At 38.7% G+C, this 18,165-nt stretch overlaps 1 protein-coding gene across 24 annotated transcripts in view; it reads right to left on the reverse strand.

Annotated features, from left to right (window-relative positions):
- Positions 1 to 864: 864 nt before the first annotated feature.
- Positions 865 to 18,165, reverse strand: part of CREB1 (cAMP responsive element binding protein 1) — a 76,569-nt gene continuing 59,268 nt past the window's right edge. For 13 of the 24 annotated variants that reach the window (XM_089329971.1, XM_089329970.1, XM_089329974.1 and 10 more), the window contains one exon: positions 865 to 7,026. In XM_089329971.1, coding sequence (XP_089186097.1) covers positions 6,882 to 7,026 — 145 coding nt within the window. In that variant the 3' untranslated portion in view covers positions 865 to 6,881. The remainder of the gene's footprint in view (positions 7,027 to 18,165) is intronic. The other 11 variants (XR_016231924.1, XR_011387142.2, XR_011387138.2 and 8 more) reach the window with 3 other exon arrangements.

Here is an 18,165-nt window from a genome sequence, read left to right on the forward strand (position 1 = left end):
TAAATGCTGTGCCAAATGCCTGCCCTGGAAAGGGACTTAATTCTTGCCACATCACTCCTCACAAGTGTGTCAATATATGTATCTGTTAAGTGTCACACTGGAGAGCCAAGCATGTGGATGTGGTTACAGATGGGCTGACCACAGGTACCACCATTCTCAGCCCAATTCTGGCTTATGCTTGTTGTCCCCATGTAATTACTATCAGCCTTTCACTGAATCTCAAAAACATCTGTGCAATAAATTGTCACCATTCTTTGTAGAAGGAAAAAAATGAAATTCGGGTAATTCTTTCCACATAATGGCAGGTAAAGCAGATTAATAAACCTGGCAATTAGAAACAAGAATAGTTAGGGATAAATAACAGTTTTTAGAACTTGAGTCAGTAGCATAGGAGGGAATCTTTAATTCTTACGCCCAATTTAACAAAGATTAACCACATCCCTTCCTTTTCCCTTCTGTTTTATATGAACACATAATTTCAGAATTCTAAGAGAACCCAAGAAGTTATGTTTTTATTGTTCTTTCAATGCAAAATGCATTTTATGACATCAGAGACAGCCAGTCATTAGTTATCTAAACAGGGCAGTACCTCCAAATCCTTACATAGGCACTGTTGAATCGTACTGTAGAAGAAGTCTTACATTAAAACTTAGGAATGCAGTAAAATCTAACTGAAGATTCAGATCCTTGTTGTTTGAATTAGTTTTCTGTTGCTGCACATGTACAACATAAGCTCGTGATATACTGTAGAATAACCTTATAACCTTTGCTCATTTAACAAGATAAACCTAAATCCAAGAAAATACGACAACACAAATGAAAAACTAAAATACAAGATCCCTCCCCCCAAAAAAGAGACTTACAGAGTTTTTAAAAGCATGTTTATGTGACTGCACATAAATGTTTGTGTAAAAAGGGCATGACAGTTGATACCACAAAGATTACAGTAAGAAAAAGCACTTTATGACAATATTTCACAAATTCACAAGGATCACTTTAATATACAAAGCAATTGCTACCATTCTGAACACAAAGCAGCTAATATGTACATAGTGTTAATAAAATGCATTGTAACTCAGTACATTTTTTCTTTACACGTAAAGCACAAGATTTAGGTAAAAAAATTAAAACAGGGATGTTTTTAGAATGTAGGGAATTTTATTAGAAATGTATTCCCCTCACTAGTTATGTATTTAGTATTCAACTCCAATAGAAACATCAGAGTTAAAAATCAATACCCTGTTTTGTGCTGATAGTTTAGGGGGAGGTATTCTTTACCCCAATCCTCAAAGAAAAAACCAAAAAGCAAAAACACCTTTCTAGGAACTTCCCTGATTATATTTTGTCTCTAAAAAGTTTCAAGTGGTACATCTGGGTTAGAGCTCATTCCTCCTGCAGGGGCGGGGGCTAAGGGGAGAGGTCACAACTGATGTATGGACGACGACGTCACGTGGGGAGCTGCTATCAAGCACTCTTCTTTGCCACCCCTCATATACTCACAGAAAAATGCTGACAAATCATTTCCCACTTTTAATATAAATAATTTCATTACATACACAATTTGGAGTGGCACCTGGATAAAAACGTCTATAAAGCATTAACCAATTCTGTTTTTTAGAACATAAGAAAACAAATCCTCCCAAACACAACGATAGGTTATTTCACTTGCCAACTAACCTAAGATCATTATCTGCAGGGATTTTTCTTCCTTCCCTACCAATTTTAAACAATCTCAGATTTACTCTCAGATCTCTCCAGATGCTCCTCAGGCAGAACTTGGAAATGCCACGTTTCCACAGGCAAGTAGTACATAATGCCTGTGTAAAGTAGGCCACATTTCCGTTCCCTACTGTTTGACCCTTTTCAAAGATGCTGCCTCAAGATTGTTCATTTTCTTTACTTGCTGGTGAGAATAATTAAAACTCTTGTTATACTCAGCTGAGACCTGCACTCACTGTACCAGAATGCAGACAGGTCAGTATTTTCTCTGTGCTAAACAATTCTGCCTGTTTATAACTTGCATCACAGGCTTTGTTCTATGTATTTTTTTAGTTTTTATTTTTTTTAAAAAATAAATTTCAAGCTAAAACACCTGAAATATAATCCCTCCATTCAAATGTTATCTGGTCCCTCTTAAAGTCTGTCTGCCCCCTGAGGACCCATACAAAGGCTTAAGCTACATTCACTGATCAGTAAGAACTTACCATGGCAAATGAGACAGATGGAACTTCAGCACCCTGTTTGATTTATTTGAAATTCTTCCATTCTGACTCAGCTTCATGATAAATTCAACCCCTCAAGGATTAATGCCTCTCCTGGCCATTGATTTTAGAAAGTCAAGGAAACCAGTTCCTAGCACATACAGTGACTATGTAGTCAACTTAAAAAAAAAAGTCAACATTATTAACATTAAAACTATTTAAGCTGTACGTAAGCCACCCAACAAAAATTCTAGTTGTGCTTTGTACAACTGAACAAATTTATCCCACAACTAATCATCGACAGGTTTACTAACCACACTTCACTTTCCCCTCCTCATCTGAAATTAGTCAAAATTTAGGCAGTATCTTTGATGTTCACAAAGCCAATTTCAAATGAAAATAATTTAGTAAAATGATTACGAATGTGGTCTTCATGAAAAGATTTAGTTGCTTTAAAAATCCTTTACTATTTTGGATAATTAATGGATTTTTGGGCATACCACAGGCAGTATTAATGTTGGGGTGAAGATAACTACCATTTAAAATTGAAGAAAATGTTATTTTCTTGTAATTTTTCCTTCAATCTTTATCTATTATAAAAAAGAGTAATGTATTTTTCTTTTACAGCTATTTTTAAGGCTAGCTTTTAGATGCTAGAATATTTTAATCAATGTAAAGTTTCCTTTTAAAAGTCTCATGATTGAAGACAGGAGAAAAAGACCAAAAAGTCAACTGATAATTAATTGATAATAAGTTGCTAATACCCAAGCTGGGTAATTTTTAAAAGTGCAAGTTACATCAAACATTTACAAAGAATATAATGTAAAAATAATTCCAATAAATATACAACTTTTGTGTTAAGTCAATTGGGAAACAGTAATATACCAACAGTTCCCAGGGCTACAATGGCAATAAAACAAAGCCTCTTGAAAGTAACTGAAAAGATATGTAGCCACTGTTTCAAAAACCCACTTTAATTCAAAATCTAAACTTTGAGATATATTAGATTTAATCCAGCAAAATGATGCAGTGTTTGATCTTCAAAACAGATAATTTATATTAGTTGACTGTAGCTGACCAGAGTTAAAAACTTACTGAATATGAAAAGAAATCTAGATTGAAGTCATTTCAAGTGAAAGCATCCTGTTTTAAATTAATTTGCTTCTTCCTAAGCCTTTGTATGACTCCACACGTTACCCCAAATAGTCAAAAAGACCTTTGGTGAGGATTAGTCCTGAGACAGAGACAAACTTTAGCCAGATGACTTCTGATTGGACAGCCTGCCAGAGTGGTATTGTGCTTCCAGATACTAGCACTGCTGCTGACCCACTATCCAAACACACTTTCTGATAAAATCCCTGCTCAAATGGGACACCGTAATTCCTCTCCCGGGATGACTTTTGAAAAACTCAGTGGTTCCTTTAAAAAGCTGTCTTCAAAATGTTCTTACCACTGTTATAGCTGCCAGAGACAAAGCATAAAAATTGAATATTTTTTTAGGGGAGAGGGGGGAGTTTTCAAGTGAATACCAACACACTTAAGAGTATCAAGCCAAAGAAAATTAATTAAAAACAAATACTTGGAAGAAAATTAGAAGATAAAAATCAATCATGAGTGCTGGAGTAATGCAGTCATAGAAACTACCAGAAGGGATGCAATAGAACACACAAAAATGTAAAATTTCATCTGACCTCAATATACTATAATACTCAGCATTCCTGACGCAAGAGCTCTCAGAGCTTTAGATTATATACTGTATGTATATATATATATATTTACACATATATTATACAAATGCCATTTCCCCACCCCCACCCCAAGAATATCTAAATGAATAGAGCACCTATGACATTATGGTTGCCAATATGGTACTTGAGTTTGATAAAGAATGAACTTAAAAACTGTATCTGATATCAATTTTTTAAATGTGAACACATTGGATCTAGCCCTTTCTAAACCACTTTTCAGTTAAACACTATCAAAGCTTGAAAACTCAGAAGAGTAATATCAAAAATAAACCCCTCCCCATTTCATTTTTATTAGAGTTAATCTGTCCTATAGATAAAAGTGCCATATGGCCCTATATTTGCAAAGTGAGCACTACCAAACTTGCTATTTTCTAGGCAAATCAGTAGCATATATACAGATTCCTATGATGGCATTTTCATTCCCTTTTGGCCAATATGAAGAGAGAAACATTTATTACTGGTAACATGGCCACATATGTTCTTGGCTACAAGATTTTTTTTTAATTATTTATTTTCTTAGTAAAGATTCTCAAAAGTTTCAAGCTTAAAAACAACCCTCCCCCCATTCTTGTATTAAAAAAAAATAACCTGCACAAAAAGATGCTTGATTTCTATCTGTATAAACTGAAATCTTCAAGTCTCTCCAAGGGTCTAAAACACATTTAGCAACAGAATACATTTCATTTCTCACCTCACCATTAAGTCAATTAATTTCAAACCAGTGCAGCCATCCTCAAGGTATAAAGGACCTGATGTTTTGATAACTTAAAAATCCACCCTGCTAATATGTGACTGCCTTGATTTATCAGGGACCAAGAGGACCAGCAAGTTCCTAAATGACCAGAAAGCCTCAACTTTTGAAAAACAGGTATCTTTAGAGAATACAGCTTGCTAGATATCAGGCAATTTTTCATTTATAATGCTTTTAACATTCAAAATGTTCAGTGTGACCTTTTGATTCAGTAAGAAATCCAGTTTGTGAACAGATTTGTGACTTTGCTTGGTATCTGTTACTCCAATTTGAGAAAAAGACATATCTATGTTGGTTTACAATTTTTATGCTATAACTTTCCCCATAGCTCAGCAGGACAAACATCAAACTTTAGTCGTTTGAAAGCCTTCTTGAGAATCTGGTGAATTGTCCAAATACAAAGATTACATCACTCAATTCTTAGAATGATGCTCCTTCATAAACTCTGTTCATCCTTGAAAAAAGACAATGTTTTGTTATAAACAACAGTACATCATTTACAGATATCAAAAAAAATCTTACTTTTTAAAAATGGACCCAATAATTAACACTTGTATCTGCATATTTTATGTTTTTAAAAAAACCTCAGCTTTCTTAAATAACCCATGACTAAAGAGCAAACACAATTTCCTAAGTTTTTTTTTTTAAGTAATTTCCTTCTCAAGCGAGAAATTATAATCTAACATTAATTATGTCAGGTTCCAATTTTTAAAATCCACCTCTGCCTCATTTTTCTATAACAGAGTAACTAACTTCTAGGTTTACCAGTCTTAGTGAATAAATGAGTAATTAGTATTAAAAATAATATTGGAAATAATACACACAAGGTACAGACTACACCAGGAGTTAACATAGGTAACTCCTTTGTAACACAACAAAGGCTAGACAACACACTGGAAATTTGAAGCTTAACTACCTTTTTCAGATGAAAACAAACAAAAAATGTTTTTCAAGAGTGACAATCCAAATATTGTGGGATAGTGGACATTCAAATGTGTCTTAAGAATAGTACTTTCCTTGTGCGATCAAGCACTACTTTCAGAACAACATCCTTCCAAGTTCCTTGATTTACAAAACTCAGTAGAGATACTGTTGAAGTATGTTAATATGGAAAAGTTTTTAAACTGGTATTTTTCTTTAACACATAGCATTTCTAAACAAATATACCACTTCGTTTTATTTTACATTCTCAAGGCTTTCCTGTTGGTGGTTTAATGTAAGTGCAAAGGGCAACCGTAAATTAGAAATGTGATTTTAAGTAAATAAGTGACAATATAAATATTTTTGAAGGCGAGGACAGAAACATTTATTTAAAAACCTTATTAGGTAACTCAAGGGGTTGATTTACTAATCAGCATCTTTTTACTAAGAATTTAGTGCTAACTAAAATAAGCTTTGTATTTTTATTTAGTTTGAATTAATTTAAAATTCAAATACCATGCTTTTTCATTCAGTTGGTTACTTCTTTTAATGTATTCAAAAATGTTGAACACACACAGAACTGAGTCAAGAAGCAACAACTGCCCTGTGGAAGAGCTGGAGGTAACACAATGTTTTAAGAACCAAGGACAAGTTTTCAGTATTGCAGAAAAGAATGTACACAGAAAGTACTCCAAATCCATTCTTAACTTCTTCCACATCATTCTAAAACTCTTTTTAGAGGATATTATATTTCTTAACCATTTTACAGCATTCACAATGGAAATGTGAAAACATGTCAATTTGGCAATCAACACTTCTTCATTGCACCTTACTTACTTTATGCATGCGGCCCACACATTACTTCAGCTCAAGAGGCTGGGGTAATTCTGTCCCTAAGGCAATCAAGGAGCTCAGCACAAACCTTGAAATCATTTTTAAGAAGGTTTTCTTTTCCTCATTTCCCCCATCAATTTACAAGTAAACAAATTATTACTTCTTGAGGAGGGCAGGGCTGAAAAGCAGAAGTCTCTTCATGATTCTTGGTGCTGAAAATTTCTTGAGGGGAGAAGTGGAGGCAGGTGTTGGAACATTCACAGTTTAATGCAAAAGCACAAATGAATGAAATTCTGTAGTTGCTTTCAGGCAGTTTTGCGCATAGAAAAAAAGAAATGTTTAGAAAATAAAATGTTTATTTTGTCTTTCTGGTTGTGGCCAATCCAGTCCATTTTCCACCTTAATGGTGAAAATTTAAATCCCAAGTTAATCTGATTTGTGGCAGTAAAGGTCCTTGAGTGCTTTCAGCTCCTCAATCAGCGTCTTGTTTTGGTTTTCGAGCACCGCCACTCTGTTCTCTAGACACTTCACGTACTCCTTCTTCTTCCTGCGGCACTCTCGCGCTGCTTCCCTGCAAGAAACCAGGAACAGAAGAATCACACAAATGATCTTGATGATTTTTATTTTAGATTAGAATACCTTTGTTTTAGAGAAATAGCTCAAAGCAACATACACTGTAATACATATCAGGCATTCAAAAAGAGATACAGAATTCTTTATTTTTTTTTTTTTTTTTTTTTTTGACAGGCAGAGTGGACAGTGAAAGAGAGACAGAGAGAAAGGTCTTCCTTTGCCGTTGGTTCACCCTCCAATGGCTGCCGCGCTGATCTGATGGCAGGAGCCAGGTGCTTCTCCTGGTCTCCCATGGGGTGCAGGGCCCAAGTACTTGGGCCATCCTCCACTACACTCCCTGGCCAGAGCAGAGAGTTTGCCTGGAAGAGGGGCAACTGGGACAGAATCCGGCACCCCGACTAGGACTAGAACCTGGTGTGCCGGCGCCACAAGGTGGAGGATTAGCCTAGTGAGCCATGGCGCTGGCCAAGAGATACAGAATTCTGACTTGGAAATTACTTTATATCATATTTCAATTTTAACATAGCATAGGAGGTTAATTTTAAAAAAATGAGAATGTTCTGCATCATAGTCACAAACTTGAAATTCAATCTATATAAATAAGACAATAGTTAACACTAAATTATAGTGTGAAAAAAAACCAGTTTAAACAAAAATTTTATAAATTCATCATTTCTGAGCATTTAAAAAAATCTAAGGCAACACTGTCTTCAAAGAATGTTGGAAAAACTTGATATTCAAGGGCCAAAGAATGCAGATGGACCCTTATCTCACTTCATTTACAAAAAGCAATTCAAAATAGATAACCTACCTAAATGTAAGCCCTAAAATGATAAAAATTCTGAAGAGAACGGTTTTCATGGATGTAACTCCAAGAACAGAAACAAAAGCAAAGTAGACATATAAAACTACATCAAATTTCTGCACGTCAAAGGACACATTAAAGAATTAAAACATATGGAATTAGAGAAAATACCTGCAAATAATATGCCCAGTAAGGGGCTAATACCCAGCCTGCTTCCGCTGGGTAGGGTGGCTGTGTGCCCCGTGGAGTACCTGGCTTTGAGACCTATCTGCCCCTGACTGCAGCTTTCTCTGAGTGCAGACCCTGTGAAGCAGCAGCGATGCGCACAGGAGCTCTCTCTCTGACCCGCAATCCCACTTCTCATTCTGTACCCAAAAGAACTAAAAGCCGCGTCTCAAAAGAGGTATTTGCACACTGTGTTCATAGCAGTATTACTCACAATAGACAAAAGGTGGAAACAACCCAAATGTCCATCAGTGGATGAAAATGTATTATATACATACAATGGAATTATTCAGCCTTGAAAAGGAAGGAAATCACCACACATGCTACCACAGGGATGAACCTGGAGGGCATTATGCTAAGCGAAATGAGCCAGTCACAAGAAGACAAACACTGTATGCCTATGCCTAACTTGACTTACATCTGAAGTAATCAGAATCACAGAAACAGGATATAGAAAGAATGGTATCCGCCAGTGGCTTGAGGGAGTTGGTTGATGGGTAGTTTCACGTTTCCAAAATGGAAAAGTTCTGGAGATCTGTTGCACCACAATGTGAACATACTTTTAACTGTACATTTTCAAACTGTTAAGTTGTTGAATTTTTTTTTTTTTTAAGATTTGGTTTATTTTATTTGAAAAGTAGAGTTGCAGACAGTGAGAGGGAGAGACAGAGAAAGGTCTTCCTTCCGTCAGTTCACTCCCCAGATGGCAGCAACGGCCGGAGCTGCACCGGAGTTACACCAATCTGAAGCCAGGAGCCAGGAGCCCCTTCTGGGTCCCCGACGAGGGTGCAGGGGCCCAAGCACTTGGGCCATCTTCCATTGCTTTCCCAGGCCATAGCAGAGAGCTGGATTGGAAGTGGAGCAGCTGGGACTAGAACTGGTGCCCATATGGGATGCCGGTGCCGCAGGCGGAGGACTAACCTATTGCACCATGGCATCGGCCCAAGATGTTGAAACTTATATATTTTTTCCAATTAAAAATTTTAAAAATTGTAACACATATTAAACATTAAAAATATTTTAGCAAGCTGCTAAGTCTCAACTAGTAAACTCTTCTGTGTGATCAAGGGCTACATCTTACTTCAGTCACTAGCACAAGGTAGGTATTTATTAATTGTTGAATGGACATAAAAGTTGAAAGCAAAATGATTCTGAGTTTCTAAAAAAGTGGAAAACACAGCAATTCAGTCACTCAATTGTAACAGGGGTAGCAATTAGTTTTATCTTAAGTGCCAGATTACTGAATTAAGTGGTTCAATCCTTCAAAAATCAAGTTAAAGCAGTTTCTCAGTTTCCTGAACAAAAAGAGAGGATATTATTATCTACCTCAAAAAAACTAATGAGGATTAAATGGGCTCATATATATGTAAAGTACATAAAATACTCTCTGGCATTTTACAAATGTGTACCTGTGTTAGCTATTATTCTTTCTAGATAACTGAATAGTAGTATACTCTAATTCTGTCCATGTTTTTCTCTTCACATAGCCTATCAATTCAGATAAAAGAAGTGTTTGCTTCTAATGCAAACTGACTTGGAAAAACAGAATTGCACTGAATGTTGTACTTTTCGTGACAGAGATATGGGCAGTATCCAATCCACTACATCATTTTACCACTGGAGAAAATTTCTTTGGAAATAGCAAAAATCTACTCAGCATTCCCCTGAACAGTAAAGAAGAGAAGCCAAGAGGTGCTTTGGGGCCAAGAGGAAAATGGTGATCTAAAAAGGACAGTGGGAATGATGCAGGTCAATTGGCTGGCTGTGTCTGGCGAATTCCAACAATATAAAAACATGTAGACTGTATGCACATTCACAAGTTTAATTTCAGCCAGGGTTGACCACTCTTATTTTCTTTGCTTTCTCCTCCCCATTAGCTGAGAGTTAACGGTCCACAAGTAGAATAGCATGCTACATCTACATGCTGGTTTTCCAAAATTAAACTACTATGACTTTATAGGTGAGTATCTCCCAACTTTGTGCCACCATGATCAGTATATTAATAATATTTTCAAATATTATAATACAGGTACCAGCATTTGGGGCAAGCTGGTTAACCTGTTGCTTGCAAAGTCAGCATCACATAAGAGTGTCAGTTAAATCCTGGCTGATCCAATTTTTTGTTTGTTTGCTTAATATTTATTTAATTATTTGAAAGAGTTAACAGAGAGGGAGAGTCACAGCGAGAGATGTTTTATCTGGTGGTTCACTCCCCAGATGGCTGTGATGGCCAGGCCAAAGCCAGGAGCCAATAGCTTCCTCCAGGTCTCCGACATGGGTGGCAGGGTCCCAAGCACTTGGGCCATCCTCCACTGCTTTACCCTCTCCTTGGTGCTTTACTCTGATTCAGCTTCCTGCTAATGGCCTGGGAAAGCAGCATCCATGTGGGAGACCTGGATGGAGTTCCAGGCTCCTGGCTTAGGAGTGGCCCAGCCGCAGCTGCTGTGGCCATTTCAGGACTCAACCAACAGATGAGATGGAAGATACCCCTGTTCCCCAACCCCCCACTGGTTTGTCTCTCTGTAACTCTGCCTTTCAAATACATCAATTTTTAAAAATTTCTGTAACGCAAGACCGCTTGTATTCTTTCCATTTACAAAAAAGAATTGAGACTTTCTAAAGAATTCTATAAAAAAAGAAGACTAACTTCAAATTCATGAATTTTTCCAAACCCATCAAGAGACGTAAGATTACACAACAAACTGATACAAAATCTAAGGAGATACTGCCTCTGGAAGGAAGGAAACAAACACATCCCCACCAAGGACAATGGAAAAAAGTCTTTAGCTTTTTCACTTAGAGTAAGTAAAAATCTGATGCAGGACAGAGGACAGACCGGTGGGTCAATGTGCAAACTCTGGAAGAGCCTGTATTTTTTTTTTTTTAAAGATTTATTTATTTGACCTTCCAAAATGTATCAAGGGATACTTTGTCTTATTTAGTATAATTATTTATCTTCTTTACTCTTAAAATTATTACTCCATCTGGTATGGACAAGAAATGTATTCCATGGTGAAAAATGACTGAGTTTAGAATATTCAAACATTCCACTGAAATTATGCTTTAAACAAAAGGTGAATTCATTTTATTTATTTTCATCCAACCTTCTATTACATGAAATTTATTGATCTTTCTTTTGTTAAAACCTCTAAAAATAAATGATTTGGAACCCATGGAAAAAAAAATAAAGATTTATTTATTTGAAAGGCAGATTTACAAAAAGGCAGAGGCTGAGGCAGAGAAAGGAATAGAGAGAGGTCTTCCATCCACTGGTTCACTTCCAAATAGATGGAATGGCCGGAGCTGCGCTGATCTGAAGCCAGGAGCCAGGAGCTTCCTCCGGGTCTCCCATGTAGGCGCAGGCTATCTTCTACTGCTTTCCCAGGCCATAGCAGAGAGCTGGATCGCAAGTAGAGCAGCCAGGACTCAAAATGGCACCCATATGGGATGCTGGCACTGAAGGTGGTGGCCCCAAGCCTGTATGTTCTTAAAGGCTTTTTCTCCATGGGTCCCATCAGGCACTTACAACAAAGACTAGTCCTAGCAAGTATCCACTTTAGGGCTGGCATTGTAGCACAGTGGGTTAAGCCACCCCTGACACCAGCATCCCATTTGAGTGCAGGTTTGTGTCCCAGGTGCTCCACTTCTGATCCAACTCCATGCCAATGCGCCTGGGCAAGCAGTGGAAGATGGCCCAAGTGTTTGGGTCCCTACCACCCACACTGGAGACAAGGATGGAGCTTGAGGCTCCTGGCCTCAGGCTAGCCCAGCCTGACCACTGCGGCCATTTGTGGAGTGGACCAGTGGATGGAAGCTCTGTCCCTTCCTCCTACCCAGTAGATGAGTTTAAAAAAAAAAAAAAATCAAACCATTTCCCTTACCTCAGCACCTACTGTCTGAACACAACATGTCTGGCTTTCAATTCAACATTACAAAGGGAGTGGTTGGTACAGTGGTTAAGATGCTCTACAGGATACCCACTTTCCATTATCAGAGTGGCTAATTTTGAGTCCCAGCTCCTCTTCTGATCCCTGTGTCCTGCTAATGTACACTCTAGGAAGCAGCAGGTGATGGCTCAAGTACTTGGGTTAATGCCATCCAAAACACACTGAAGAAGAAATCATCTTTCTTTCCCAAAAGAAAACTCCAGGCCCAGGTGGTTTCAATGGAAAATTCTGCCAAACACTTAAGGAATAAATAACACGAATTCTACACAACCTCTTCCAGAAAAACAGAAGGGAAAGGAACACTTCCAACTTATTTTATGAGGCCAGCATTACCCTAATATCAATCATAACAACAAAAGAAAACTAAAATCCCACATTAGTGATGAACGTAGATGTGAAAACCCTAAACCAAATATTAGCAAATTCAGTCCAGCACTATGTAAAAATAATACCTCAGGATCAAGTGGTGGTTCACTCCAGGAATTGGAACATCAACATAACTCACCATATTAACAAAATAAGAAAAACCATATAATCACCTTAATAGATTGAACAAAAGTATTGACAAAAGTTAACAACTATTTACCCAGAAGAGAGATTTCTAAAACAAATAAAAAGCATTTACAAAAGACTTAGAAGTGTCATATTATAATCCCCCAAAGATATCCATCTCCTGATCTCCAAAGTCAGTGAATTTGCTATGTGATGTGGCAAAGGGAGATTAAAATTGCAGTCAGTCAACTTTACCATAGGGAAACTAGCCTGGATTATTTGGGTAGGCCTAGGATAATTCCAAGAATTCTTAAAGAGAAAGACAAAAGGTGGTGGCTACACAAGGCAGACACAGAAGGATGTATTACTGCTGACTTTGAAGATGGAGGAAGGGGGCTACATTCTAAGGAATGCTGGGTAGTCAGAAACTACAGAATACAGGAAAGCAGATTCTTTAGAATTTCCAGGAAGGAATGCAGTCCTATTTGCTCACTAAGACCTGTGATGGACTTCAATCCTACAGAATTGGAGGATAATAATACATTGTATTGCTTAAGCCATTCAGTTTGTGGTATTTTGTGATAAACGGGAATAAACCAAGGCTGTCCTCTCTCCGTACTCCTACTCAATATCACATCAGAAATCCTAGACACTGCAAAAAGGGAAAACAGAAATAAAAGGCATACAAATTAGAAAGAAGAAATTAAAACTGTCCTTGGAGTGAGTATTTAGCCTTAGTGATTAAGACACTCAGGTCCCACCTAGGTCCGATACCCAGCTCTGGCTCCCACCTTTTGATTCTTGCTTTCTGCTAACACAGACCCTGGGGGGCAATGGTGATAGCTCAATTAGTTGGATTCCCACCACCTGGCCTGGCCCAATTCCAGCCATTGTGTGCATCTGGCATGTGCATCTGGTGAGTAAACCGAGGAGTAAATAAGGGATATGAGAGTTTCTCTCTTTGCCTCCCAAAAACAAAATAAACAAAAACCCTACAATTGTCTGTCTATGTAGAAAATCCCAAAGTGCCTATGCTTACAAACATGTGCATCTTCTGGAACTGGTTTACCTACCAGTCACAGGGTAAAAAGTTAAGTATTCAGCAGCTGTGATACTATGAAATGTGTATTTGGTTCTCCTGTTTCCCAGTCTACAGCTCCTAATATCCAAAGTGACACGTCTTTTGCTATGCCAATGAACTGACTGATGGCTGGTTGTCCACAAGTAGCTTCTGAATGAAGGGGGGCCACCAGAAAGACCAAGGCAGGACTAGAAGGCTGTGACTTCCAGCACAGGGAAGGAAGAAGGGTTGAAGCTTGAGTTGATCACCAATGGTTCATGATTTCACCAATCAAGTTTAATTAATGGAATTCACTTAAAAACTCAAGGAGACTTGGTTTTGGGAACTTCTGGATAGCTGAAGATGTGGAGGCTTTTAGGAAGGTAAAGAAGAAACATATCCATATGTTGGGAGGGTGGTGTACCCATCTCCACATGGATGGAAGCACCTGAGCTTAGGACTCAGAAATTTTTTTTTTTTTTTTTTTGACAGGCAGAGTGGACAGTGAGAGAGAGAGACAGAGAGAAAGGCCTTCCTTTGCCATTGGTTCACTCTCCAATGGCCGCCGCGGCCGGCGCATTGCGCTGATCCGAAGGCGAGCCAGGTGCTTCTCCTGGTCTCCCATGGGGTGCAGGGCCCAAGCACTTGGGCCATCCTCCACTGTACTCCCGCGCCATAGCAGAGAGCTGGCCTGGAAGAGGGGCAACCGGGACAGAATCCGGCAGCCTGACTGGGACTAGAACCCGGTGTGCCGGCGCCGCAAGGCGGAGGATTAGCCTAGTGAGCCGCGGCGCCGGCCAGGACTCAGAAATTCTAAGAACTTACCCTACATATCTCTTCATCTTACTATTTGTATCTTTTAAAATATCAGTTATAAAACTGGAAAACCCAGGTGTTTCCCTTTGTTCTGGGAGCTGCTCTAGGCAAATTAACTGAACCTAAGAAGGGGGTCAAGGAAACATCAATTTATTGCTAGTTGATCCAAGATGCGGGCAAAATAAAATAACCTGGAGCTTTTGATTGGCATGTGACATGGAGGTGTGGTCTTGAAGGACTGAGCCCTCAACACCATCTCCAAGTGGACAGTTTTAGAACTGATTTGTATTAGTGGACACTCAACTGGTATCCCTGCAGAACTTGCTTGGTGTGGGGAAAATTCACCCTCCAACCCCATACTACATTTGATCACAGTAGTCTTCTGTGTTGATTATTTAGTGAGATATAGAGAAACAATTTGGTTTTCTCCTATAGAAGCCAATTTTATTTCTATACACCAAGAATGAACTATCAAGGATACCAGCCCAAAATAAAAATATAGAACTTAGAGGCCGACGCTGTGGCACAGCCTGCAATGCCAGCATCTCATATAGGAGTGCAGGTTCTAGTCCAGGATGCTCTGCTTCTGACCCAGCTCCCTGCCAATGTGTCTGAGAAAGTAGTGGAAGATGGCCCAAGGACTCAGGCCCCTGCCCCTGACAAGATGGAGTTCCTGGCTCCTGGTTTTGGCTTGGCCCAGACCTGGTCATTGCAACCATTTGGGGAGTGAACCAGCAGATAGAATATGGATTCCTATCTCCCTCCCTTCCATCTGTCATACTGTCTTTCAATAAATAAAATATCTTAAAAAAAAAAAAAAAACTAAAAAGTCAGAAATAATTTAGTAGAAATCTAATAAAACATGTAAGATCTGTATGCTGAAAAATGAAGAATATGCTGTAGAAGACTTAAGTACTGATCTATAGACAAACTGCAATCTTAATCAAAATTTCAACAAGCTGCCGGTAAAAAACAATAAATACAGATTCTAAAACCCACATGAAAATAAAAAAAAAATCCAAAACAATTCTGTGCAAGAACAAAAGTTGGAAGACTCATACTGTCAAGTTCGAGGTTCATTATGAAGCTAAGGTAATGGAGACAGTGTGGCATAGGTGGAAGAATGGACACACTGATCAATGGAAGAAGGTAGTCCAGAAACAGATTCACACACAAAAAACCACGGTACACTTCAGAGTTCTTGGAAAAAGGGCATTAACAGGTGAGTTTAAACTTTTTTTCTAATTTCATCTTTCCACAAACTTTCTGAGGTATCCACATATGGTTAAAAAAATATATTGTCATCTTGAAAGGTAGAGACAGAGAGAGAGAGAATCTTGTATCTGCTGGTTCACTCCCCAAATACCCACAACAGTAGAGGATGGTCCAGGTTGAAGTCAGGAGTCTAGAACTTCATCTGGGAACCATCATCCACTGCCTCCCAGGTATATCAGAAGGATGATGGACTGGAAGCAAAGCAGTGGAACTTAAACCAGCACTAAGTGGCAGCTTAATCTGCTATGCCACAATGCCCAACCCATGTATGGTCAATTTCTGACAAAAAAGAAAAGACAATTCAATCAAGAAAGGATCCTCTTTTTAAGGTATTGGTACAAGTGGGTATCTACATATACAAAATGAATTTTGATACAATCCTCATATCTTATGTAAAAGTTAATTCAGAAGTGATCAGATAATCTAAATGTAAAACAAGCAATGACATTTTAGATGAAAACTGGAGAAAAATCTGTGTGATCTTGAGTTAGGCAATGAATTGTTAGATTATAGTAACACAAGCCATGCTCTATAATAGAACAAAACTGATGGAATGGACCTCATCAAAATGAAAACTCCCGCTTTGCAAACAACAGTATTAAGAAAGTGAAAGTCAAGCTATGGATTGAAAGAAATTATTTGCTAATCATACATCCAACGAAGGACCTGTTTCCAGAATAAAGATCTCTCAAAAGAAAAAAAAAAAAAAAAAAGCACAATACACAATAAAAGAAGTAAGCAAAATATCTGAATAGACACTTCATCAAAGAAAACATAAATGCCAAACAGGCACATGAAAGATGTTCAACACCATTAGTAGGGAAATCTAAATTAAAACCATAATGATGGGGCAGCAGTTTGCCTTGCAATTATGATGCCCAAGTCCTGGGGCTCCTGTCACCCACACTGGAGATTCAGAGTTCCTGGATGCTAGCTTCCACCTGGCACAGCACCAACTGTTGTGGCCAGTCAGGGAGCAAACCAGCAGATGAAAAATCTTTTTCTGTCAATCTGCCTTGCAAATAAAGTAAATCTTAAAAAAAAAAAAAAAAAAAGCCCGCATCCCAAACTGGAATACCAATACCTGGGTTTGATTTCCAGCTCTGGCTTTAAGCAGTTGAGTTCCTGGCACCCAAACAGTAGAGACCTGAATTGAGTTCCCCTGGCTCTCAGTGTTGGCCTGGCCCAGTCCTGGCTGTAGCAGGCATTTGAGGAATGAACCAGCAGATGGACATGCACTCTTTCTCTCTGCCTCTCAAATAAATAAATTTAAAACAAAAAACGCCACAATGTACACCTTCTGGAATGAGGAAAAAAGAAGTGAATCTGATAATAGCAAGTTCTGGTGAGGATACAGAGTAACTGAATTTCTTACATATTGTGGATGGGAATGAAAAAAATTTTTTGGAAATTTTTGGAAAAAAACTGGATAGTTTATAAAAATGTTAAATACATACACTGAGTGTACTTGACCAGTCTACTCTTAGATATTTACATAAGTGAATCAAAAGTTCATACAGGGAGCTGACACTGTGGTGTACTGGGTTAAGCTGCTACTTGTGATACCAACATCCCATATCATGGTACCAGTTTGAGATCTGGATACTCTGCTTCTGATCCAGCTTCCTGTTAATGCATTTGGGAAGGCAGCAGATGATGGTCTAAGTATATGGACCCCTGCCATCCACCTAGGAGACAAAGATGGGAGTTCCTGGCTCCTAGCTTTGGCTTGGCCCAGACTTGGCTGTTGTGGCCTATTAGGTAGTAAACCACAGATGGAAGACCTCTCTTTCTGTGTCTCTCCCTCTCAGTTACCCTTTCAAATAAATCAATCTAAAACAAAAATTCATTAAAAAACCTGCACATAGGCTGGTGTCGCGGCTCACTAGGCTAATCCTCCGCCTAGCGGCGCCGGCACACCGGGTTCTAGTACCGGTCGGGGCGCCGGATTCTGTCCCGGTTGCCCCTCTTCCAGGCCAGCTCTCTGCTGTGGCCAGGGAGTGCAGTGGAGGATGGCCCAGGTGCTTGGGCCCTGCACCCCATGGGAGACCAGGAAAAGCACCTGGCTCCTGGCTCCTGCCATCGGATCAGCGCGGTGCGCCGGCCGCAGCGCGCCTGCCGCGGCGGCCATTGGAGGGTGAACCAACGGCAATGGAAGACCTTTCTCTCTGTCTCTCTCTCTCACTGTCCACTCTGCCTGTCAAAAAACAAAAAACAAACAAAAAACCCAAAAACAAACAAACAAAAAAAACCCTGCACATAAAGGCTTGTAGTAACTTTATTCCTCCAAAACTAAAAATAACCAAGATGCACTTTATGGTAAAAAGATACACAAACCACAGTCCATCCACACAATGGAATATTCAGTGACGACATCAACTTCTGATTTATGCAACAATGATCAGTGATTAAATCTTATGTGCATTTTACTAAGTTAAAGAAGTAGATGATTCATTCATATGAGATTTCTTGAAAAGACAAAAATTATATGGATAAAAATTAGTTCATATGGGGGCC

The sequence above is a fragment of the Oryctolagus cuniculus genome, chromosome 3, assembly GCF_051225735.1.
Source record: "Oryctolagus cuniculus isolate XC-2025 breed Fujian yellow rabbit chromosome 3, ASM5122573v1, whole genome shotgun sequence".
Lineage (NCBI taxonomy): Eukaryota > Metazoa > Chordata > Mammalia > Lagomorpha > Leporidae > Oryctolagus > Oryctolagus cuniculus.